Consider the following 27544-nt stretch of genomic DNA (forward strand, 5'->3'; position numbering starts at 1 on the left):
AGTGCCTGGTTGACACTATGAATTACAGCATTAAATCAATAGTTCGTTATTTATTGAGCACATATTTTGTGCCAGGTACTGCTCTAGGCATTGAAGAAATGGCAGTAAGTAAGTTTCAGCCCTAGTAAATGTATATTTTAATACATGTATATTTGAGTGGAGGAGGACAGAATGTAATTCCAGGAGAGCGTGACAGGGCAGAGCATGGGAGCTGGCAGCTGGGGAGCCCACTGGTTCAGGCAGGTGGTCAGGGAATGTCTAAGGAGATGCTACATGACTAGAGCCCTGAGTCAACTAAGGAGCGGACCAGTTAGCTATCTGGGAAAAAGTGACTTAGACAAAGGAACAACGAGTCCAAAGCTCTGGAGGAAAAAACATGCTTGGCATATCTGAAGAACAGCAAAAAGGGCTATGTGGCTAGGGTAGTAACTGAGGGGGACAGAAGCTGGAGATGAGTTCAGAGAGCCAGTCAGAGGCCAGAGAATATAGCGCCCAGTGTCCACAGCAGAGAAGAGTTTGGATTTCTTCTAAGTGTGATAAAAGTCTAATGGAAAATTTTAGAGAAGGAGGTAACATGATCTAACTTGCATCTTAAAAAGATGATTTTGGCTGTTGTGTGGAAAACAGAATGTACAAGAGTAAAAACAGGGAGAGCAGTTATGAAGCTACAATACAGTCCAGGCAAGGGGAAATGGTGACTTGGATTTGGGTCACAGCAGAAGACAGGGCAAGTATATTTTGAAGCTATATATTTAAAGGAACTTCTTACAGACAACAGGTGTGGAATGAAAGAAGAATCCAAAGTTTCGAGCTTATACAACGAATGAACAAAAGGGCTATTTATGGGTTGGAGAATACTTGGGAAGGAGGAGTCTGGGAATGAAAACCAGAGTTTAGCTGGGCCTATTCTATTTGAGATGCTATTAGGATTCTAAGAAAGATGTCACATGAGAAACTGGATACAGGAGTTAGAAATTGGTGTTAAGCCATAGGACTAGAGATCACTTAGGAGCCAGCCAAAGAGCAAAGATAAGAAAGAAGTCCAAGTACTGATCCTCCAGTCATATCAATGTGTTGAGAAAGAGAAGGATCTAGCAAAGACTTACAGGAATCAGCCAATTAAGTAGAAAGAAAACTAGCACAGTGTGCTCTCCTGGAAGTCACAGAGAAAATCTCCAAGGAGTGAGTGAGCAGGATACTGCCAAGAACTTTCAGAAGACTAAAAACTACCTGATTTGGTAATGCAGGATCAGTGGTGATAGTGGCACGGCAGTTTCACTTGAGTTTATTGGAGTAAATGAATTGGAATGGAGACAGGCAACTTTTTTCAATGAGTTTTGCTTTAAAATGGTACAGGGAAGTGGAGTGGGAGCTAGAGTGGGATGTGGGTCAGGGAATGGTTTAGGATGGCCGATGCTGTAGCATGTTATAAGCTACATCAGAATGATGCAGAAGAGAAAACTGACGACGCAGGAGAGGGAGGTGATGACTGTATGAACAAACCTTCTGAATATGTGAGAAGGGAAGGGGTCATTACAGGAGGAGGGGATGGACTAGGACGGCAACAGTTCATCCACTCTGATAAAAGTACAACACACGGCTAAGATGCAGGTAGACTGGTAGTATTGTTGGTAGAAGATGCACAGACTCTCTTCCGATTGCCTTTATTTTCTGAATAAAGAAGGAAGGAATGCCACTGGATGAGAATAAGGGCGGGAGCACTGCCCTTGAGAAGGTACGAGAGTTACTCCAAGTGCAGGAGGGTAAGTTCACTAGGGAGACGCAAGGATCACACAGCATTAAAGACCTGCTTGAGGCTGACATTTACAAACAAAACCTGCTGGGGCATATTTGGTGTTTTTCTTTAGTTGAATTCATTTGTATGGAAGCAGGCATGGAAAGCAGGGGTTTCCCTGCCAGCTCAGTGGGAAGAATCCACCACTCCGATATTCTTGCCTGGGAAATCCCATGGATAGAAGACTTAGCGGGCTATAGTCCATGGGGTCTCAAATGAGTCAGATGTGACTTAGCGACTAAACAATAGTAACTGGCATGGAGAGTATGGAAAGGAGGGATTTAACAAGAACTGAGGACTAGCCAGGTGAATTTGACAGAGTGAAAAAAGGAAAAGAGAAATTAAGAGTATAAGCTAGGGACCAGTTTCAATACATAACATAAATTTAAGTCAAGTAAAGAAAGAAGTAGGGATGTGGTGAGAAGGTAATGGGAAAAAGTAAGAACAATGTAATGTACATTCCAGTGGGGTTAGAAAGATGTTGGGAGGTCAAATACTAGATGGAGAGCGCTACAAAGATACATTCTGCAAATGGTGTGCTTAAAGTGGAGATTTTGAAGGGGGTGTATGAATCAGGCATACAAAAATGGAGGATATGCTTACAGGAAATGGGTACCTGAGATAGAGTGGCACACAAGATCATGGAGGGAAGGAAGGTTCAGGAAAAGATACTAAAACCACTGAGACTGCTAGAAGAGTAGGGAGAAAGCAAACCAGTGAGCCCAGGGAGTGATGGCCATAGTCAGAGTAGTGAGTGGTGAAGAAGTATGCTTGTCAAAGGAGATATCATTCAATTATGACGAGAGTGGAACAAGGTCTGGGAGCAGCAACTAGGGTGACTAAGGAATAAAGGAGATGCTATTTCTCATTCATATTCTGATCATTTATCACAACTGTTAACACAAACATGAAATAATAAATCTTTCAAAACTTAAAAGTTAAAATGAGGGGAAATCTGGGAGAAAAATAACCAAATGGTTATCTAAATTAGGCTGGCAATCTGTTTCACATATACTATAGATCGCCAGTCCAGGTTTGATGCATGAGATAGGGTGCTCAGGGCTGGTGCACTGGGATGACCCTGAGGGATGGGATGGGGGGGGAGGTTCAGGATGGGGAACACACAGAAATAAAAAGTTTAAAAAATAATAGTAAAAAAAGAAAAACAAACAAAAAATTAGGCTGATTTTTTTTTTTAAGATAAAAATTACAGTTAGGATAGAGTTTTTAAAAAATGTAGTTCATGTCTCCTTAATGGCTGTAAAATCACCTTAAATGAGTCACTCAGTTTTTAAAAATAAATTAAGTAGAAACAAAGCTTGGGACACAGCAGCTGTAAGCACCGTCTTCTGATACTTTTGTTTCCCTTGTAAGCATTTGTACTGGGTGGTAATGAAAAACAATTCTTAATGTGGATGACAATCAAATCGAAAGGTCTGAATGTCTTTCATCTAGGGTTGTAACTATAAAACAGAATCACTCTTAAGACTATGTAACAGCTTTCATTAAAGATATTAAGATATTAATAGGATAAACTTATTTATCTTAATTTCTGGATTACTGAGGGATCTTCTCATAACTCTTATCTAGACTCCAGAGGTTCAACAGTCTCATGAAAGGCTGACAAATCAGTCACCACTAAGCATGTAACTCCTTGCCCAGGAGATCATGCTACAGAAACTAAAACACAAAAAAATGCTCTTCTGAGTTGTAACATGTATCATGACCGTTACTGAAAGCATATTTTGCACTAACAGTATAACAATTTGTATAAGACTATACAATTGAATTACAACCCATACTTACTTCACCATCTTTGGCAAGCTTTCTACCACACCTCATGCTATTTCCCTCTAGTTCTTCTTTATTAATTTCTTGAGGCCTAGAAATATACATAAAACATGAAATCTCATAGAAAATAGGCAACTAATAATTGAAAAATAATTGTGAGTTCAAATCAACAGGAAAAAATTGCTACTAGATTCAAAATTTTGTGGTATAGGTGAAGATCAAAATGCAGGGATTAAATCTAGCCCATTACCTTTGCTAAATAAAAAAACTTTTAATCTTTAGTGTTTTACTTATTGCCTTGACTTCTAGAACACTTTTACAAGAGCAGAGTAAAACCAGAGAAGACATGGGGGAAATCTATGAGAAAGTCTGCTTACTAAGAAAGAAAACTATTAAAGTCTAACTATTAAATAAAATATTAAATAAAATATAACTATTTTATATAAAATAGTTAACATGCAACTAACTAATAAATAAAATATATAAGATGCAACTTGGTATCATCTATTATTGTTTCACACACAACCCATTTTTTAACAGTAGAAAAACCAAGTCCAGCATTTAACAGAAAACTGCTGTAGAACTTTATCAATTAATCTTTACTTGGCCCTTTAAAAACCATAATCAACTAAGAGAAACAGTGTTATTTCAGTATGAAATAATAAAATGACACTATTACTAGCTTAGAATTCCAAATGATAAAAGTAATATAATATGTTCATTCATATACAGCATTTAGTAAGTACCAAGATACTGGGGCTATCATCATCTCATAAATATACTGAAACAAATACAACAAATAAAAATTAATTAAATGTAGATAAAATAAAACATGCCCTTGACATCCAAGAGCCCAGTCTAGTAGAAAGCTAGACTTAAGTAATAATATAATAATGTAGAGAGAACTAATGTTAAGAGCGTGAAGAAGGCACAGGTTTATTGCCTGGGGTTAGAGTGGGATCATCATGGAGGAAGTATTATTTGTGCCTGAGAGGGAGTTTCTTGAGGTAGAGGTCAGGGATGACCTCTACGCAGAAGAAGGCCATTCCAGGCAGAAGAACAGGAGGTAGAAAAGGACCAGAGCATGAAAGGATACCAACTGTCTGAAGAATGTAGTGCAGGCAGAACCTGAAACGAGCATGAGAGACGAAGGAAAAGGCATCTGGGACAGACAGCTGAAGGGCCGCCCCTGCCACACTAATACGAGTTTTAAGATGAGAGAGTTTCCATGTATTTTTTCTGTTACTTAAAATTTTTTTTTATGAAAAATTTAAAACCTGTAAAAGTAAACAGCATAATGAGCCAAAAATTTTTTTTTACCATCTAGTTTCAGTAATTTTGTTTTAGTTTTACTCTCAACCCACTTCTCCCCACACTCCTCCCAACTGACTATTTCTGAGGCTGATCCTCCAGACACCATATCCTTTAATCTATAAATAGTTCAGTATGTACTTCTTAAAGATAAGAACTTTCAAAAAATATTGACACAGATTTATCACACATGAAGCAATCATCCCTAACTAATCTCAAATGTCCCTGGTCCTATTTAAGCAGGGAAGTGAAATTATATTTCTACATAGGAAGATAATCCTGTTGGCAATGTGGAAAAGAGTTTGGAAGAGAAGAACCCTGGAGGGAGACTTTACTAGATTATAACCTAGAGTCCAGGGAGTACACTGTCTTTCTCATTTTACTGGTCCTGCAGTAGCAAGAAGATGCTCAGCATGTGTGGAATAGAGTGCTTCATTAGAGGCAATACAGCCATATACTTCTGAGGGCAAGAAAACCACTTATTCTAGCTCAGACTCTTAGGTAAGACTCTATATTATAAACTCAAAAAGGGTATACATGAGAAAAATCTTGAAACAAAAAAAGAACATCCATCATATAAAAACTGAATATACAAAAGAAGTAGGTAGGATGGTTTATAAAATATTTCATACATTACAAAATTCTTCACATCCGAATTCCAATAAATAATTTACTTTCATTTTTGGGAGAGATTTTTCTTATTCCTATTTCAACTATCTTACTATATTTCTGCAAAATAAGTATGCTGTGAATATATCTGGGAGAAGATGAGATATAAATTATAAGTAAACAGAAACTAAGAACCCTGGATAACAATCTTGTAATCATTATCATGAGTTTATAGAACCCTTTCACATACACCCTGTTTAGATATAAACACATTAGGCTATTATTTTAGTAAGTTTTCTGGTATATAAAAATAAAAGAGACTGGGGCAGGAAAAAAGTTAAATGTAAAGCCCTTCTATAAACTTATAGGTGGACTGTTTCTTCATACTGCCTATACCAAGGAGCTAGTATAAAGATCAAACAATAAATGTGGAAGAACTTCTGTGAACTGCAAAGCACTACACACTGAAAGAACAGATAATTTGCTTCCTCTTAAAATGAAGACAGTACAAAAATATTTTGTAGAGGGGTCATGTGCTTTTGACAAAGGCACCTATATATCTAGATAAGTTAATTCACCTTATAGTCAAGTCTTGAAAAAACCTATCACATTAGTGAAAATTTGACAATATTACCACAAATAAGAAAATCAGCTTTACCTATACATATATATGAAGATCATGCTTTATGAAAGCATAATTCGAAGTAACATTTCAATTAGGTTAAAAGAAAACCATAACACTGAGACAAAGCACATAAATTATTCAATTTTACTAACGAAACAAATGACAATACAAATACCCCATTATACTAACTGACCAGAAAGATAAATATTTATAATACTGACAGTTAAAGAAATATAAGAATAAAAGTTGATTACATGATCTTTTCTCTAACAGCTCTTGATTTTAATACTGTTACTGTTTTTTCAACATGAGTCCATTTAAAAATTCATACCAAAATCCACACACCTGTCATCAATTAATCTACAATAATGGAGGCAATAATATACGAAGGGGAAAAGATAGTCTCTTCAACAAGTGGTGTTGGGAAAGCTGGACAGTTACATGTAATCAATGAAATATGAACACTTCCTCACACTATATACCAAAAAATATATATATATATACACTTAAGTATAAAGACATGATAGCATAAGACTCCTAGAAAAGAATAGGGAAAACATTCTCAGATATAACCCAAGCAATATTTTTTTAGATCAGTCTCCCATGGCAAAAGAAACGAAAGCAAAAATGAACAAATGGGACCTAATCAAAGTCAAAAGCTTTTGCGCAACAAAGGAAACCATAAACAAAATGAAAAGACAACTGACTGAATGGGAAAAAATACTTTCAAATGATGTGACTTTCAAGGAATGTTAATATCCAACACATACAAACAGCTCATACAACTCAAAAAGAAAATGAACAACCCAATCAAAAAGTGGGCAGAAGACCTAAATAGGCAATTCTCTTAAGGAAGAGATACAGATGGCCAATGGGCACATGAAAAGATGCTTAATATCGCTAATTATTAGAGATATACAAATCAAAACTACTTTGAGGTATATTCTCATACCAGTTAGAATGGCCATCATTAAAAAGTCTATAAATAATAAATCTGGAGAGGGTATAGAGAAAAGGGAATTTTCCTACACTGTTAGTGGGAACGCAAATTGATGCAGCTGCTATGAAAAAATGGTGCGGAGATTCCTTGAAAAACTAGAGACACTATATGATCCAGCAATGGCATTCCCAGGCATATATCCCAAAATGATGAAAACTAATTCAAATGGATACATGCACCCTAGCACTATTTATAGTAGCCAAGACAACCAAGTAACCCAAGTGCCCATAAACAGATGACTGTCTTAGAAAGATGTGGTGCACACACACAAATTTATAAAGTGGAATATTACTCAGCCATAAAAAAGAATGAAATAATGCCATCTGCAGCAACATGGATGGATCTAGAGAATACTGTACTATGTGAGCTAAGTCAAAGATAAATTATCATATGCTATCACTTATATGTGGAATCTAAAAAATAATAAAAAATGAATCTATACAAAAATACCCAAAAAACTTACTTATAAAACAGAATCAGATTCACAGGCATAGAAAACAAACTTATGGTTACCAAAGGGGACAGGGTGGGGGGGTGGGTAGGGATAAATTACGAGTGTGAGATTAACAGATACAAACAACTATACATAAAACAGATAAGCAACAAGGATTTACTGTAGAGCCCAGGGAACTATATTCGACATCTTGTAATAGATTATGATGGAAAATAATCTGAATATGTATAACTGAATCTTTCTGATGTACACCTAAAACTAACACAATATTATAAAATCAACTAAATTCAATATAAAAAAAATTTTTTTTTAATAAACAATGCTATGATGTACCATGGGGGCTTCCCTGGTGGCTCAGGCAGTAAAGAATCTGCCTGCAATGTGAGTTCCACCTCTGGGTCGGGAAGATCCCCTGAAGAAGGGAATGGCTACCCCACTCCAGTATTCTTGCCTGGAGAATTTCATGGACAGAGGAGCCTGGCAGGCTACAGTCCATAGTGTCACAAGGAGTCAGACACGACTGAGTGACTAACACGCACACACACTGTCAGGAAGCATTTAACAGGAGGCTTCCTGTGTGCTGTTTTGGATCTGTCATGAATCCTCTGTCCCTTATTAATTCCTGAATATTCAGGAATTAAGAGGAGTTGGCAAACCACTCCCCGGCACGCATTTCCTTCATTAATTTTCCCATACACTTATAAGTAACTATTTATGACCCTCTTCCTTTTCAAGAACCATATGGTAGAAGTGATTATTTACAACCCTCTCTCTTTGATATGGATTGCCTTATGATAATTTGTAAGTCTGGACTTTTTATTTTTATCTTTGCTGAAAATAGCTACCTCTTAAGACAGTATATTTACCCACACTATGTTGAATAAAACACCTTTGCTCCATCAGAGCTTGGGTCCCCGTTTCTTTCTCTCTCTCTCTCTTTCTCTCAGGCTAAGTCTTGGCACGCAGAAGCCCGCTGAGCTCACTTTCTTGCCTGGGCTTCTAAGACCCTCTCGACAAGGCGCACTGTGCTTTCATCCCCTCGAGAGGGCGTCTGGTGCCTATGTGAAGCAGTGCAAGCCCATGTCAAGGGCTTTATCAGTTTTCTGTGTAAACAAGGAATATCAGCCTCTTTCTCTTTCTCCTTTACTTTCTTATTGTCGACTCCGGACCACCAGGTTCCAGTCCATTAAAGGACCCCAACAACAAACGATACACTATACTTACCCCACCTCACTGTCTTGTTCTGCTCGGAGCATAGCCAGCCACTGCTGTTTATACACAGTAGACAGCCATTCTAAAATGTAAAAACAAATATAATAAGAAATATGGAAAAACAAAGGATTTAAAATTTTAAGACACTGATAAAATTTTTATCATCTTAAAATTCAAATTTAAAATGGCAATCAGTAAAGCTGGTAATTTATATTTTACAAATATGCAACAACAAATTGCACTAATCTCACATGCTAGTAAAGCAATGCTCAAAATTCTCCAAGCCAGGCTTCAGCAATACATGAACCATGAACTTCCAGATGTTCAAGCTGGTTTTAGAAAAGGCAGAGGAACCAGAGATCAAATTGCCAACATCTGCTGGATCATGGAAGAAGCAAGAGAGTTCCAGAAAAACATCTATTTCTGCTTTATTGACTATGCCAAAGCCTTTGACTGTGTGGATCACAATAGACTGTGGAAAATTCTGAGAGAGATGGGAATACCAGACCACCTGACCTGCCTCTTGAGAAATCTGTATGCAGGTCAGGAAGCAACAGTGAGAACTGGACATGGAACAACAGACTGGTTTCAAATAGGAAAAGGAGTACATCAAGGCTGTATGTTGTCACCCTGCTTATTTAACTTATGCAGAGTACATCATGAGAAACGCTGGGCTGGAAGAAGCACAAGCTGGAATCAAGATTGCCGGGAGAAATATCAATAACCTCAGATATGCAGATGACACCACCCTCATAGCAGAAAGTGAAGAGGAACTAAAAAGCCTCTTGATGAAAGTGTAAGAGGAGAGTGAAAAAGCTGGCTTAAAGCTCAACATTCAGAAAAGTAAGATCATGGCATCTGGTCCCATCAGTTCAGTCGCTCAGTCGTGTCCCACTCTTTGCAACCCCATGAATCGCAGCATGCCAGGCCTCCCTGTCTATCACCATCTCCCAGAGTTCACTCAGACTCACGTCCATCGAGTCTGTGATGCCATCCAGCCATCTCATCCTGGGTCGTCCTCTTCTCCTCCTGCCCTCAATCCCTCCCAGCATCAGAGTCTTTTCCAATGAGTCAACTCTTTGCATGAGGTGGCCGAAGTACTGGAGCTTCAGCTTTAGCATCAGTCCTTCCAAAGAAATCCCAGGGTTGATCTCCTTCAGAATGGACTGGTTGGATCTCCTTGCAGTCCAAGGGACCCTCAAGAGTCTTCTCCAACGCCACAGTTCAAAAGCATCAATTCTTCGGCGCTCTGCCTTCTTCACAGTCCAACTCTCACATCCATACATGACCACAGGAAAAACCATAGCCTTGACTAGACGGACCTTAGTCGGCAAAGTAACGTCTCTGCTTTTGAACATACTATCTAGGTTGGTCATAACTTTTCTTCCAAGGAGTAAGCGTCTTTTAATTTCATGGCTGCAGTCACCATCTGCAGTGATTTTGGAGCCCCAAAAAATAAAGTCTGACACTGTTTCTACTGTTTCCCCATCTATTTGCCATGAAGTGATGGGACCAGATGCCATGATCTTCGTTTTCTGAATGTTGAGCTTTAAGCCAACTTTTTCACTCTTCTCTTTCACTTTCATCAAGAGGCTTTTGAGTTCCTCTTCACTTTCTGCCGTAAGGGTGGTGTCATCTGCATATCTGAGGTTATTGATATTTCTCCCGGCAATCTTGATTCCAGCTTGTGCTTCTTTCAGTCCAGCGTTTCTCATGATGTACTCTGCATAGACGTTAAATAAGCAGGGTGACCATATACAGCCTTGACGTACTCCTTTTCCTATTTGGAACCAGTCTGTTGTTCCATGTCCAGTTCTAACTGTTGCTTCCTGTCCTGCATATAGGTTTCTCAAGAGGGAGGTCAGGTGGTCTGGTATTCCCATCTCTTTCAGAATTTTCCACAGTTTATTGTGATCCACACAGTCAAAGGCTTTGGCATAGTCAATAAAGCAGAAGTAGATGTTTTTCTGGAGCTCTCTTCCTTTTCCATGATCCAGCGGATGTTGGCAATTTGATCTCTGGTTCCTCTGCATTTTCTAAAACCAGCTTGAACATCAGGGAGTTCACGGTTCACTTATTGCTGAAGCCTGGCTTGGAGAATTTTGAGCATTACTTTACTAGCATGTGAGATGAGTACAATTGTGCGGTAGTTTGAGCATTCTTTGGCATTGCCTTTCTTTGGAATTGGAATGAAAACTGACCTTTTCCAGTCCTGTGGCCACTGCTGAGTTTTCCAAATTTGCTGGCATACTGAGTGCACCACTTTCACAGCATCATCTTTCAGGATTTGAAACAGCTCAACTGGAATTCCATCATCTCCACTAGCTTTGTTCGTAGTGATGCTTTCTAAGGCCCACTTGACTTCACATTCCAAGATGTCTGGCTCTAGATTAGTGATCACATAATCATGATTATCTGGGTCGTGAAGATCTTTTTGTACAGTTCTTCCATGTATTCTTGCCACCTCTTCTTAATATCTTCTGCTTCTGTTAGGTCCAGACCATTTCTGTCCTTTATCGAGCCCATCTTTGCATGAAATATTCCCTTGGTATCTCTAATTTTCTTGAAGAGATCTCTAGTCTTTCCCATTCTGTTGTTTTCCTCTATTTTTTTGCATTGATCACTGAAGAAGGCTTTCTTATCTCTTCTTGCTATTCTTTGGAACTCTGCATTCAGATGCTTGTATCTTTCCTTTTCTCCTTTGCTTTTGCTTCTCTTCTTTTCACAGCTATTTGTAAGTCCTCCCCAGACAGCCATTTTGCTTTTTTGCATTTCTTTTCCATGGGGACGGTCTCAATCCCTGTCTCCTGTACAATGTCACGAACCTCATTCCACAGTTCATCAGGCACTCAATCTATCAGATCTAGACCCTTAAATCTATTTCTCACTTCCACTGTATAATCATAAGGGATTTGATTTAGGTCATACCTGAATGGTCTAGCGGTTTTCCCTACTTTCTTCAATTTAAGTCTGAATTTGGCAATAAGGAGTTCATGATCTGAGCCACAGTCAGCTCCTGGTCTTGTTTTTGTTGACTGTATAGAGCTTCTCCATCTTTGGCTGCAAAGAATATAATCAATCTGATTTCGGTGTTGACCATCTGGTGATGTCCATGTGTAGAGTCTTCTCTTGTGTTGCTGGAAGAGGGTGTTTGCTATGCCCAGTCATTCCAAGGCCAACTTTGCCTGTTACTCCAGGTGTTTCTTGACTTCCTACTTTTGCATTCCAGTCCCCTATAATGAAAAGGACATCTTTTTTGGGTGTTAGTTCTAAAAGATCTTGTAGGCCTTCATAAAACCGTTCAACTTCAGTTTCTTCAGAGTTACTGGCTGGGGCATAGACTTGGATGACTGTGCTATTGAATGGTTTGCCTTGTAGACGAACAGAGATCATTCTGTCATTTTTGAGATTGCATCCAAGTACTGCATTTCGGACTCTTGTTGACCATGATGGCTACTCCGTTTCCTCTGAGGGATTCCTGCCTGCAGTAGTAGATGTAATGGTCATCTGAGTTAAATTCACCCATTCCAGTCCATTTTAGTTCGCTGATTCCTAGAATGTCGACGTTCACTCATGATATCTCTTGTTTGACCACTTCCAATTTGCCTTGATTCATGGACCTGACATCCAGGTTCCTATGCAATATTGCTCTTTACAGCATCAGATCTTGCTTCTATCACCAGTCACATCCACAACTGGGTATTGTTTTTGCTTTGGCTCCATCCCTTCATTCTTTCTGGAGTTATTTCTCCACTGATCTCTGGTAGCATATTGGGCACCTAATGACCTGGGGAGTTCCTCACTTCATGGGAAATAGATGGGGAAACAGTGGAAACAGTGTCAGATTTTATTTTGGGGGGCTCAAAAATCATTGCATATGGTGACTGCAGCCATAAAATTAAAAGACGTTTACTCCTTGGAAGGAAAGTTATGACCCACCTAGATAGCATATTCAAAAGCAGACATTACTTTGCCAACAAAGGTCCATCTAGTCAAGGCTATGGTTTTCCCAGTGGTCATGTATGGATGTGAGAGTTGGACTGTGAAGAAAGCTGAGTGCCAAAGAACTGATGCTTTTGAACTGTGGTGCTGGACAAGACTCTTGAGAATCCCTTGGACTGCAAGGAGATGCTGGGAGGGATAGGGGGCAGGAGGAGAAGGGGACAACAGAGGATGAGATGGCTGGATGGCATCACCAACTCGATGGACATGAGTTTGAATGAACTCTGGGAGTTGGTGATGGAGAGGGAGGCCTGGCATGCTGCGATTCATGGCGTTGCAAAGAGTCGGACACAACTGAGCGACTGAACTGAACTGAACTGATGGCCTCATCATGGTAAATGTTATCTTCCTTCGCCTTAGGACAGACTCTACTTTAATCACACATATTTAAATCTTTAGTTAAAAGTATATTCTTACATTTAATAGTTTTCTTTTCATAGGTCATACTAATTTTCAGGTGAGAAACATACCAAAAGTAGTATTTTTAGTGTTTACAAAAGCTTTAATAGAAAACTGCATAATCGAATGTTCGTGTACTGAGTTATATAAAAGCAACTAAATAATGAGAAGTAAACCATTTTTAAATTATTAGAGGAATCAAGCACACTCAATAAAAAATTCTGACACCTTAGGTTTAGATAATTATTATAATTAAAATTACTGTAAATGCAATAGATGTTTTCCTTCAGTAATAAGCGTATTAATTTTTCTACAAAATGAGACTCTGGAAGCTGAGATTTTAATTATTTTATATAAAAACATGGACTTACTAAAATCCTAAGTAGAACTGGCTTAGCACCGTATTTATTTTTTTGTTCTTATTTATTCCCAACTAAAAGGACAGTTTTTCTCATTTTTAAGTGATTTGTCTATCTCTACCAAAAGGCAGGGGGAAAACCCTAGTGCAATTAAAATATGGATTTTCACTTCATAATTCTCTACTTAATAAAGGTATCCAAATGATTTGCACTGATTAGTGTCCTTTCTTAAAATCCTCCATAAATATACTTTTGAGTGTTTCTTTCCTCAAAATAATATTGTTGCTATTATAAAGAATAACTGCTAAATATCTAGGTGACAAACAATTCATCTTTAGTAGGTAAAGACTAACAGCAAAGCTTATGTGACTCAGTGTATCTACAAACATATTCAATCTTACTTGCAATGCATTTGGATTTTTAAGTTTTATTGTTTTTTTTTTTTTTTTAAAAAAACAGCTCATCCCTTCCCATTAAAATGATTTCTCAACTCACTACTGCTACTGCTAAGTCACTTCAGTCGTGTCTGACTTTGTGCAACCCCATAGATGTCAGCCCACCAGGCTCCCACACCCCTGGGATTCTCCAGGCAAGAACAATGGAGTGGGTTGCCATTTCCTTCTCCAATGCATGAAAGTGAAAAGTGAAAGAGAAGTCCCTCAGTCGTGTCCAACTCTTTGCGACCCCATGGATCACAGCCCGCCAGGCTCCTCCATCCATGGAATTTTCCAGGCAAGAGTACTGAAGTGGAGTGCCATTGCCTTCAGGTTGTGCCTATAGTTTGAAATTCACTGATCTAGAGATAGAATATGGCTTTTCATGATTCACTTATAAAAATGGAATGAAAAGGTTATACATTCACATTCACAAATATCATATAAGCTATATCCCATGAAAATAATTTAAAACTCAGTTTCAACAACTTTGAATAATCTCCTTTAAAACTAAAAAAACCTTTTTTTTTTTGGTTGTGCCATGGAATTTCCGGAAAGCACTTTTAACAAGTTAAAAAATGTGTGTACGTATTTTTGTCCTCCTTTCTTGCCTTAATCTAAAAGTAAAAAGTCAAACTAGAAATCTTTTCAGTCACTGGTAGTTCATCCAATAGCACCAGCCTCAAATAAGTCAACAGAACCACTCGTTCGAATGCAGTGCTAGACAACAGATACATACTGAGAAATCCCTAAAAAAAAATAAGACTGAAAAACATAGGATGAAAAGTGAAACAATTTCCTTTATGTAGAGCTTTTAATATGATTATATGCAGACATGTCTCCAAAAGGCAGAGTTTGCCAGAATCCTTTTCGGCAGTTAGTGTTCAGTGGACAGATTCTGAAAAAGTGCCTTCAAGAAACTTCCACTTAATGAAAACGAGTTCAACCATGTATTTTAAACTTTATTGGACCAAAATCCAAAACAAACTCAAAATGGGCACATCAAGGTGGCACTGGATAGCACTATAAATCAGCAGTTGCAGATGTAATTGATAACAGTCTTAAATGTAAGACTTTTCTAATAGAAAATGTAAGTCAGAATGAATTTATTTAGATAATTTCTCTTGCTTTATACAAAGGATATGCGGAAGGAGGTCTCCAAAGGCAAACTATTTGAAAATCTAAATGTCTTAGATTTACAAAACTTTAAAAAACTAACAGAAAGATAAGATACAATCCTAGCTTGCCTAGTATTTTATTGTTTAAATGAAGACGTGTATATTCAGGTATTTCCTGAGAAATCTGTATGCAGGTCAAGAAGCAACAGTTAGCACTGGACAGGGAACAACAGATTGGTTCCAAATAGGAAAAGGAGTACGTCAAGGCTCCTTTATTGTCACCCTGCTTCTTTAACTTATATGCAGAATACATCACGAGAAATGCCGGGCTGGATGAAGCACAAGCTGGAATCAAGATTGCCGGGAGAAATATCAATCACCTCAGATATGCAGATGACACCACCCTTATGGCAGAAATTGAAGAACTAAAGAGCCTCTTGATGAAAGTGAAAGAGGAGAGTGAAAAAGATGGCTTAAAGCTCAACATTCAGAAAACTAAGATCATGGCTTCCGGTCCCATCACTTCATGGCAGATAGACGGGGAAACAATGGAAACAGTGACAGACTTTATTTTTGGGGGCTCCAAAATCACTGTAGATGGTGACTGCAGCCATGAAATTAAAAGATGCTTGGTCCTTGGAAGAAAAGCTATGACCAACTTAGCATATTTAAAAGCAGAGACATTACTTTGCCAACAAAGGTCCGTCTAGTCAAAAGCTATGGTTTTTCAAGCAGTCATGTATAGATGTGAGTTGGACTATAAAAGAAAGCTGAGCACAGAAGAATTGATGCTTTTGAACTGTGGGGTTGGAGAAAAGAGTCTTGAGACTCTTGAGAGTCCCGTGGACAGCAAGGAGATCCAACTAGTCCATCCTAAAGGAAATCAGTCCTGAATGAATATGGAAGGACTGATGCTGAAGCTGAAACTCGAATACTTTGGCCATCTGATGCGAAGAACTGACTCATCTGAAAAGACCTTGATGCTGGGAAAGACTGAAGGTGGGAGGAGAAGGGGACGACAGAGGATGAGATAGTTGGATGGTATCACCGATGCGATGGACATGAGTTTGAGTAGGCTCTGGGAGTTGGTGATGGACAAGGAAGCCTGGCGTGCTACAGTCCACGGGGTTGCAAAGAGTCACACACACTGAGCGGCTGAACTGAACTGATATTCAGGTAAACACAACATACAAAAATCTACTCACAACCAGTAAAGCTTATAGCAAAAAACAGCCAACAGGTTGAACTGTTATATGAAGCACATTGTCGGAATTAGATCATGAAGGTGAAGGAAAAAGTCTACATGATAAAAATTCCTATCTGGATAAGTAAGAGTATCTTATACAGAGCATTTAGGTATATTAGTATAAAAATGGAGTAGTTCAGCTCAAAGATCTTCTTGTATAATAATCTAAAAGTCTAGTTCCAAAAGATGACAATTTAACTTACTGAGTATAGTATTTTTCAATAAAACTAATTATATGAATTTCTGTATTATATCTTTCCATTTTGAGCAACTTATTTTCATAAAATTCATACTTTAACATTATCATCTCTACCTTACAAAAATATTAAAAGTTTCCCCATTATACCCTCAACAGTAATTCTTGACACTAAAAATGTTACAAGGATACCCGTAAGGGAATAAATCTATTTCACTACTTTGTTATCAAGAGCCAAATTAAACATATTTGAAAGAAGGGTGATTCAAAATTACTGCTTAAGTTTATATCATTGGATATGCAATTTTAAAGAGATTAAACATAGCAGAATTCTTTTGAGTAACCAGTAAGTTGCAGTTGGGGACTTCACTATATCTCAGATGGTAAAGAATGTGCCTGCAATGCCGGAGACCTGGATTCGACCCCTGGGTCAGGAAGATCTCCTGTAGAAGGAAAGGCAACCCTCTCCAGTATTCTTGCCTGCAGAATTCCATGGACAGAAGAGCCTGACAGGCCACAAAGAGTCCACGAGGTCACAAAGAGTCCAGCGTATGCTTACTTAGGCTAAGCAATTAACACACACACAAGATGCAGTTAAGAAAAAAAAAGGCGGTGGCGAGGTGGGGGTGCTTTAGAACAGGAAAGGCTTGGGGTGGCATCTGAGCTCTGCTTCTAACCAGCTGTATGACAGGACAGTAATACTTCATGTATAAAATGGGAACAATTACCGTGATAATTTTAAAGAGTATGTTACATAATAGACATTAAATGCATAATCTGGCATATTACTGGGACACTAAAGAATTTACACATTTACTTTTTCTTTTCCCCTTTATAGTTCTTAGGTTAGGAATTAGAATCTAAACTTATTTGATAGAGTAAATGCAGTATTAGGCCATATGGAAGTTAGTATGTTTTAGGACACAATTTTAGTTCACACAAACTGAGTGCCTACTACCTATCAAGTACCTAAGAGAAAAAGATGAAAAACATATGGCCCAAGAGGGCCACAGATATATTCTGTACTAGAGTAACCCAGCAAGAGATAATGATGCCTTAACAAGGAAGTGGTAGCAGGTAAAAAAAAAAAAAAAAAAAAAAGGTTCGAGAATTATCTAAGGAAAAAATACACAGGACATGGTGAATGGATGTGGAAGAAAAGAGTTTGAGGAGGAATAGGATGACTTCCAGGATTCTGCCATTTTTGTGAGGTTGGGCAAGTTATTAATGTTGATGACTGATAAGCAAATACAGGAAGAAAAAAATATGCAGGGACTAGGACTGGAGGGGAAAGATTAAGTATTCTTTTGAATAGATGAACTGAAGCAATTTATAGATGGCAAGCTATCAGCTGGATATTTAAGTATGAAACTCAGGGAAGAGGTGAGAACTGTATTCTTTCGATAAATCATAGGAATGCAGGAAATCATTCAGGGACACTATGTAGAATGGAAAGATCAATGAGTCAATGGCACCCTTAGGAGGTTAAGAGGTGGGCAGAGTAAGAGAAGCTTACAAAAGAAAATGAATGGTCAGAGAGACAGGGAACGAATCAGAAGAGTATATATAGTATTTCTAAACTAAGTTAGTACTGTACAGAATTGAAAGAAAAAACTAACAAACCATGATATAAAATGGTAGGGAAGTTAAAATAGGACTAACATAAGATCACTAGATTTTAAAAACAGGACAAACCTAACTTTTGCTAGAAAGTTTCAGTAAAATAATAGGGGCAAAAGACAGATTGTAGTGGGTTGAGAAAAGTCTGAAAGGTAAAAAGATAGAGACAGCAACTATAGACTACTCTGAAGAAGGTGATTTTAAGGCAGAGGAATAGTTACCATGAAGGGGACTCAGGGTCCAGATGGTAGTGGGGGGATTTGTTTTGTTTTGTTAATAACAGGTTTGACCATATTTATAAGCTGAGGAAGAACAGGAGGGGCTGAAGATACAGATTATTAAATGATAGCATAAAATTATAGGATTATGAACACAGTAGGAAACTGGCCTGAATAGAAAGGGAGTACCTCAACCTCTGGTACAGGACAGGAAGGAGAGGTGAGTAAACTAGAAATCTGAATAAATCTTTGCCTGATTACCTTGAATTTATATAAAAAACAACAGCGTTCCCATGGGCTTCTCCTTGTAACTGGTAAAGAATCTGCCTGCAATACAGGAGACACAGGCTCGATTCCTGGGTAGGCAAGATCCCCTGGAGAAGGAAATGGCAACCCACTCCAGTATTCTTGCCTGGAGAATCCCATGGACAGAGGAGCCTGGCAGGCTACAGTCCACAGGATCGCATGAGTCAGACACAACTTAGCGACTAAACCACCACCACCCACTGATAGTGAGGTGAGGGGAGAGGAAGCTTGAACAGAGGGGCAGAGGTTTGATAAACAATCGCTGAAGCAAATTAAAAACAGTGACCAAGTGAAAGTGATATAAGGAGTCGCAAGGTACAAGCTTAGCAATGAAATTTGAGTTTGCAGTGGCACCAATACAAAAGTTACAGAATGTTCTGGAGCAGTACTCAGCACAAAGTACAGGGTATTAGAACAAAGAAAGTTTAGTTTAGTTTTAGAATTTTGTAAAGTAGGACAGAAAGTTGAAGGCAACCGTGAGAGAGAGTGGTTCAGATGATCTAACATGAAAATCAGGTCTGAAAGAAGAAAAAAGGAGACCTGAAAGACTGGCAGAAAATGGAGTTTAAAATGGACTGGAAATCAAATAACAGTGTAAGAGGAATGACACTATGAACCATCTAGAAAGTTATTTATAGCCTGCAAACTACTGGATTTCTGATGCTGAGAAATTCTGGGTTACAGAAAGATTGAAATGTAGCAAGTGCTTAATGATCAGCAGATAACTGTTACAGAAGTTAAGGTAAAATTACTCTGAGGCTAGTGAACAGTAATGATAACATGGACACATTACATTACTGAAGAAGGGTGGAGAAGCAGAGAGAAATCAAGTGTCCAGGTCTCAAATGAATGTGAAAGAAAAGACTGGGGGTCAGAAGAGAGAGAAGAGAGTATGCGCTGGATCACATGCAACAAGGATTTAGAAAGGGCACTGAGGTGGCTGGGCCGATGACTATCTGGCCTCCTAACCCTTTATTAGCAGGATGTGTTAAGAGAAAGTCCTCCACAGAGGGAAAATACTCTCTTCTGAGAGAGCTAAATAAAATGGAGGGAATATAGGAGAAGACATAAAGAGAAAGGTCTGGGAGAGATGGTAACAAGATAGGTCAGAGGTATCAATGGGGAGGGAAGCATGACAATGAGAGCATAGAACAAAACAGACTTAATGACCGCACCTAAGGTGGCTTCCCTGGTGGCTCAGAGGGTAAAGCGTCTGCCTGCAGTGTGGGAGACCCGGGTTCAATCCCTGCATTGGGAAGATCCCCTGGAGAAGGAAATGGCAACCCACTCCAGTACTCTTGCCTGGAAAATTCCATGGACAGAGGAGCCTGGTAGATGTAGTCCATGGGGTCTCGACGAGTCGGACACGACTGAGCAGCTTCACTTTCACAAGGTAAATCTAATTCATAAGAGCTGGGCTACAAAAAAGGCTGAGCACCAAAGAACTGATGCTTTCGAACTGCAGTACTGGAAAAGACTCCTGAGAGCCCCTTGGACTGCAAGGAGATCAAACCAGTCAGTCCTACAGGAAATCAACCCTGAATACTCATTAGAAGGACTGATAAAGCTGAAGCTGCAATACTTTGGCAACCTGACGCAAGGAGTCTATTCACTGGAAGATCCTGATGCTGGGAAAGACTGAAGGCAAAAGGAGAAGGGGGTGGCAGAGGATGAGAGGATGAGTCACCAACTCAATGGACATGAATTTGAATAAACTCCAGGAGATGGTGAAGGACAGGGAATCCTGGTGTGCTGCAGTCCATGTTGTCACAAAGAGTCAGACACAACTGAATGACTGAACACAACAAATCTAATTCTATGAAATAATAGAATTCAACTGCGCTCAACACAGTTAAATCCTAAAATACTACAATGTTTCTATACAAAGTCTGGATTTAATTTGGAATTAACAGGTGGTTCAGATGGTAAAGTGTCGGCCTACAATGCGGGAGACCTGGATTCAATCCCTGGGTTGGGAAGATCTCCTGGAGAAGGAAATAGCAATCCACTCCAGTATTCTTGCCTGGAAAATCCCATGGACGGAGGAGCCTGGTAGTTTACAGTCAGTCTGTGGGGTTGCAAAGAGTTGCACACGACTGAGCAACTTCACTTTCTATTAAAATTTTAATTTTTTTCTCATTTAATCTCCATTTGAATTTAATTCTGACCTAAAGATAATAAAAAATGTATATATTAAAATTTCCCAGATTACTGAACATATAACTGAGTAATGTTAACACATTTGGCACTATTTCTGAAAAATGATCAGCGAATTTTAGCTAAATAATTGAAACTATTTTCACTTATTTCAAATCTAGGATACATTCCTATTGAGAGCATATACCAAAGTATCTTGAAGATGTGAGCTATGTGGCCACTTTTTGCCCTCTCACAAACAGCATGGGATTTAATTTTATTTATACCCTGCTTTTGAAATGATAATTTATTCAGATATACAGGAAAAACTATTTGTCCATTTATATTTTAAAATGAAAAAAAGTGCCCTCTATTGTAATTTTAAGTCAGAAAAAATCATGGATGAAATCTGGTCAGAAATTTGGGATCTAAATTCTTTTCAATTTTATATTAAAGCAAAATATTTCAGACTAGAAATATTTATGCCCATCTTACATTCCAAAAATATAAAGCTTATCCCCTTGCATCACAGACACACCTAAATTAAACTACTTTAAAATGGAATTTATTTTTTAAACTCTTTAAAAATTCATTAGAGAAAGCCTTAAAAGAAGTATGATTAGAGTGGGAGTATGTAATAAGCCCTGACATCTAACGTCACACACTGCTAGTGTCTGGTGTATAATATATACTAAAACTAGTATAAAGCTGCTATACTAAAGGGGAAAATGATCTTCAAATGAAATGGTGACTGAGCAAACAAACAAATCTCAGACCCACAACCCACACAAATATAATACAAATGAATTATAAAAAATTAACAAAAAAGCACTATCTATAAACCTGCCTAGAGTGATTTTATTAAAAAATGCATTACTTTACCAGAAATGTTAACTCTCAGTTTGTTTTCCATTGAATACCTTTATAAATAAATGTACAGATTTCAACAACAATTTAAATCTATAAACACAATTATGTTAAAAACTAAGGTGTCAAAAAATTATAATTTTCAGATAAATCTATACAAATTTACAAGTAAATCTTCAAATGTTACTTTCTATTTCTTAAATGTGAATATAGTACTAAATTTAATCCTACACAAGCACTGGACACTTAACTTAGAAAATTAAAACAGTAATTGTTTCACAAGTTTTAAGTCATAACTAGCAAACATATTACATCTGCTTTGACATAAAGTTTAAGACTAGGATACGAAAAAGAAAACAGCAAATTTAAGCAGTATTGATAGAAAAAGAAGTTGACCTTTAAATAACACTTCGAAAGTCAAAGTCTGGTCCAAAATAGTGTACTGGTAAAGCAAATTAAAGAACACCCACATTATAGAATACTATACAGCCACTTAAATGTTCTGAAAAGTATTTAAAGATATGGGAAGATACTCCATATTTATATATGAAACACAGAAAATTATCTACATGGTATGATTCTGCTTGGTATAGAAATCCTTACTGGAATTAAGGATAACTTCTATTTTCTTCATTATTATTTTTCTATGATATATATATTACTATTACAATCAGAAAGATTTTACTTAAAAATCACAATTTTATCCTGTTCTTACCTGAAGGTACTAGAGAATCCTGTTCAATAATTCTTGCGGAGGCCAAATCACTGATAATATACTGTAACCTTAGATGTCTGAATACTGACACAAATGGTTTTCCTTGCTCAGTTTCAAGGAAGGTCATACCTTCAAAATCTACAAAACAAATAAAACCAAACAAAAAAGCTTAAACTAAATAGTTATTATTTTCAAAATTTATTAATTTATCTATTCAAACTTGGGGAGATTTAGAAAAAAAAGCCCCAGGAAATTAACTTTGGTCCTAATTAGACCCTTGGGCTGGGAATTCAATTGATGCTTTTCTGAGGACTGGAGCTTACAGCACACACAGCCCAGCAAGGTGGGAAAGGAAGGCTTGAGAATGGTGGTTAAGGGTATGATATCTTTCCAGAATCCCTTTTCCTAGGGACTGAACACTTCAGTGGAACTCGAGCCCAAATGCCTCATTCAAGGGTCTTCACAAGACACCGAGGACCCGGAACATTTCTTGGCATCTTTCTAATTTACACTTAAGTTACAAGCGATGAACATTACTTAAAACCTTAATTCTGTACTACAATACAAAATAAGATACAAAGACATTGTAGCTGTGAATCTGCAACACAGGGTAGTATTTATTGTTAAAATAATTCAAAGTTATGGATTTTTTCTTCTAGGGAGAATTTAAGCTTATTCCCAAATATACTCTCAGGGGCATTCCAATATGCTCTCATGAGTGGGAAGGAAAGGTCTGCTGCTATCAAGCATGGACTTGCACATAATCCTTAGCCTGTTTTCTGTTACAAGGTAAACTCACAGCAGTGGACTCAGCCTTGTTGCTATGATAGGGAATTAAAGAAGTAATCCTTAAGTATAACTATGCAGAAAATTTTCTAAATTTCTATTGTTCTCTTGGTCCTGATGTATATCTGAAAAGACAAATAATTAAGATAACCTAAGAGGAGTATCGGGCTTCCCCTGGGCTTTCCTGGTGGCTGAGACGATAAAGAATTTGCCTGCAATGAGGGAGACTCGAGCTCAATCCCTGGGTCAAGAAGATTCCTGGAGAAGCAAATGGCAACACATTACAGTATTCTTGCCTGGAGAATCCCATGGACAGAAGAGCCTGGTGGGCTACAATACATGGCGTCGCAAAAGAGTCGGACACGACTGAGTGACTAAACAACAACGAAGAGGAATATACTAAAATATAGTGGGTAAGGGGACTACAAGTGATCTTTTTGGTCTTATTTTCTAGGTATCTGTCACTTTTATAATTTAAAAACTGTTTGAAATAAACTTCTGAAGTCCTCTTTGAAAAACAAGGGCATCAGACATACATTCTGCCTTATGCAGTAAATGCTTCCCTGAAAAGTTTTCTTAAACTGTATACTTTTATACTACTGAGGCTGGGACAGAGAGCCTAGAGTGGGAAAACCAGAAGGCAGAAGGGACCACAGTTTTCTATTCTAGTTTCTGCCACTTAGGCTACAAAATAATTTCTCTCTTGATGGACTGTTGCAGTTAATCCAATTGGAGCTCAAGTGAGCATAAATTTATGTCAAAATTTACCTAACATCTACTGTTTCTATTGACCGTCTTTGTCTTTTTAACTTCTCACCTTCTTTATCTTTTCCAGCTTTTACTTTTGTTTTTTAACTTAAATTTTCTCCTCTACTTTTTTCCTTTACAATTTCTTAAATCCCTCTTTAACTTCCATAAAGTACAACTTAAGACAGGAATTTAGTGTTTTATTCTTGAAGCAAATAAAGTTAGATTTTATTGCTATGGTCATTTATACATTTTTGGTTCATGAGCTTCAAGGAAAGACAATTAGCTAGTAAATCTTACTACATAATTCTAGAAAATTTATTTAAATAAGACTAAAAGAGCATGCTGAATTTTAATATAAGAGCCTCTATTCATCAATACACTTAAAACAATCTAAACTGAAATATAAATGCAACACATATTTGTGACAAAGAACTGGTTATCAAGAATATAAAAAGAATGCCCATAAACCAGTAAGAAAAGACAATTAAAATACTAAAATAGGAAAAAGACCCAAACAGACATTTCACAGAAGAAGAAACATACGCTGATAAACACACAAAGAGCTGTTCAATCTCTTTAGTTTTCAAGGAAATGAAAATCAATACCACATGAAATAGTATGAAATAGTTCAATAACAACAGAAAACAGGATGATATGTTGTCCAGGAGTAGTTGAATCTGGCTTGTACTGGCTCACAGGAGCTGATGGCATGCATTTCTTTCCAGCTCCACATTCAGTAGTATCATGTCAGCCTGAAATTAATCATGCTAAGAAAATTTGTTATCATTAAAATTTTTTTAAAATGCTATAAATAAGTGTTTTGTTTTTTTTTTCAGAAAGCCAGCTTACCAGCATATCACTATGTTATGCATTCATGTTAAGACATGTGTAGAATGTCATAACATTATTTTTTAAAAGCAAGGGAAAAACAAACACAAAACTAAAGACAGTGGTTGGCGAAAGCTGAAGTGACACAACAGGAAAGCAGCACATGAATAGACTGAATTATTAATGTTCTAGTACTTATTAGTTCACTGAGGTTCAATACATTATTTTTTTTTTTAAAGAAAAAGGTAATTATGCATAGGTAAAAAATGATAGTGAACTAAGAAAAATCATGAACTAAGGACTGTAATTTTTATCCACTTTTTTGCTCCTGATGGCCATTAAAATTTTTTTTCTATAATCTCCTTTATCCAACCTAAATTTTTTCAGTATAAATAAGGGATTGAGTTAGAGCATTCCCAACATCCTCTCCAGCTTTAAAATTCTCTATCCATAAATCAGGGTTCAATTTTAATTAAATTTCAATTTAAAAAAAAGTTCAGAATAACAATTTTAATCACACCTTTTTTCCTCTTAGAAAACCAGACATCTGTTTCAGTCAAAAGCTGTTTTAAAGATCCATTCCAAGAAGGCACAAGTTGAAGGAACATCCACTAGATAAAAAAAAAAGGTAAGAAAAAAACCCTATAAAACTTCGTTATTTTGAGTTCACATTTTCAAACTGCTTTCTTAAAACATAGTATCTAAAAATTTAATTTCCATTTTATAACCAACTGAAAGAAGTACAACTATTACATGATATGTTCATAAGCCTTAAATTCATCATGGCATTAATCGTGGTCCAAAGATAAAAACTAGAGGAGCATAGAAGGAATAAGCTAATACCTGAAAAATACTTATGGTTTCAAATGCACTACTGTTTTAGTATTAAAAAGGTAAATGTTCTACATGTGTGTGTACATAGATACATATAAAATATTCTATATTATATTATAGAGTATAGATACAATACATATATACAATATATAAAATATACTAATTTACTCAATTAACAATTAAGTTTCACTACATACTATGTAAGATTATAAAAGAAATTAAATATGGGAAAACGGAGTTTCTCATTGTCTAACTGCTGTTGAGACAGTATGCAGAGTAATGAAGAACATGAATTTTTAAATCCTGGCCCTGTCAATTAATAGAGAGGGAAATTACCTAATTTCTCTGGGCTTTAATTTCTTCATTTGCAAGATAAGCGTGATAATATGTCAACCTCACAGGACATTAGAATTAATATGGGTAAGATACTCAGAGCAGTGCCCACCTAGCACATAGTGAACACTCAATACTTATGAGAAAGAATGAATGCTAACAGTAGCTCAGAGAGAGACATGGGCTGTCTACTTTCCTTTAATGACAGGTTACCACATTTACTAAACTTCCTTGAGGAAAAACAGTAATAGGATCTCACCCAGAAGGTGACTCATTCCCAGGCTTCATGACCATGTTAATGTAAACTTGGTGCTAAGGACAAAAGGCTAACAGCAAAATCACGCAGTGGGGAAAGCAACAGACTGGAACTCACAGACCTGGGTTCTGCCTCATGTCTGCCATGTAGTAATCGTAAGAATTCTAAGTGTTACCATCTACAGAACAAAAGCAACAGCCCATTTGTCTCTTCAGAATTGTGAAAACAAAATTATACTAAAAATGTTGAAACCTTACAAAAGGATGAAGTGAGACAAATGTCTGAAGTACAAAAGACCTTTAAAAGAACCTCAACATTCTCTAGAAAAATTTGTGAAAAACTCATCATGAAGTTATTAATTCAACTGAAGCTCAATTCTGAAAACATGCCTGAAAACCACATAAAATAGTTAACATTTCTGATCATGTAAATAACATGTTAATTATTGGGAAAAAACCTTGGAAAAAACAGAAATGTATTCCTAGAAGAGAAAAGTATACAGAATACAAATAAAATTACTCATGATACCAATTCCCTAAGCCTAAAGACTTAGCATTCTGGCATATGTCCTTTACCTTTTCTGACATGTATAATCACTCTCTCGCCACTGGACACTAGCTGTTTTCAGTTTTTCACTACTATAAGCAATGCTGAGTGGCTATCTTTACACACATCATATTATGGAAATACCTTTTTAAGGGCTGTGTATACATCCATCTCCACTTGCATCACAAACAAGTTAGATGAACCAATGAGTTGTTTCATGACATTTATACTAGAAAAGATAAAATAGAAGTAGTGAGCCTCTCTTTATACAAAAGTTAAAGACCCTGGTGGAACTGAAAACGTTTTTAAAAGTCTTTTTTTATCAAAAGAAAACACGGAATTAAAAAACTACATCAGTCTTTTTGCCCAAGACAAAGAATCTTAGACAAAAACAATCTATTTGAATGTAAGGATACTTATAATTCAGACTGTATGCTGCAAATGGTTTTTTCTTGCACTGCTGGGGAAACAAAGAGCTTGCTCCGCTGATTAATCAAGGTAAAGCAAAGTCCTAATAAGTTTTAGCATGCTCTCATAAAGTAGCAGCCTCCCCTTTCTTTTGCCTTTCCCTTTCATTCAATTAAAAAAAATTCTGTCAAAATTCACTGAAGAAGATGTATCTTCAAAGTAACCTTTTACCTCTAGGCTTAAGAGAACTGCTTAGTCATAAAACAAGCTTTTATTTTATTAAGGGAGTAATATCAAGAAATAAGTGTTAGTGTAAATTTAGAATGGAAATGGTATTACTAGCTCTTTTCTTTTTTCCCTTCCCCCCCCACTACCCTCAACAAGCCAGGA

At 37.2% G+C, this 27544-nt stretch overlaps 1 protein-coding gene across 1 annotated transcript in view; it reads right to left on the reverse strand.

The window, feature by feature from the left end:
* The window catches only part of GMCL1 (germ cell-less 1, spermatogenesis associated), a 55935-nt gene that overhangs the window by 11701 nt on the left and 16690 nt on the right, over window positions 1-27544 (reverse strand). The window contains exons 7-11 of the mRNA XM_027966660.3: window positions 26891-26975; window positions 25298-25388; window positions 22414-22551; window positions 8810-8879; window positions 3602-3677 (exon numbers count right to left, since the gene is read on the reverse strand). Of these exons, the coding sequence (XP_027822461.1) occupies window positions 3602-3677; window positions 8810-8879; window positions 22414-22551; window positions 25298-25388; window positions 26891-26975 (460 nt within the window). The remainder of the gene's footprint in view (window positions 1-3601; window positions 3678-8809; window positions 8880-22413; window positions 22552-25297; window positions 25389-26890; window positions 26976-27544) is intronic.

This window comes from Ovis aries, chromosome 3 (genome assembly GCF_016772045.2).
Source record: "Ovis aries strain OAR_USU_Benz2616 breed Rambouillet chromosome 3, ARS-UI_Ramb_v3.0, whole genome shotgun sequence".
Taxonomy (NCBI): domain Eukaryota; kingdom Metazoa; phylum Chordata; class Mammalia; order Artiodactyla; family Bovidae; genus Ovis; species Ovis aries.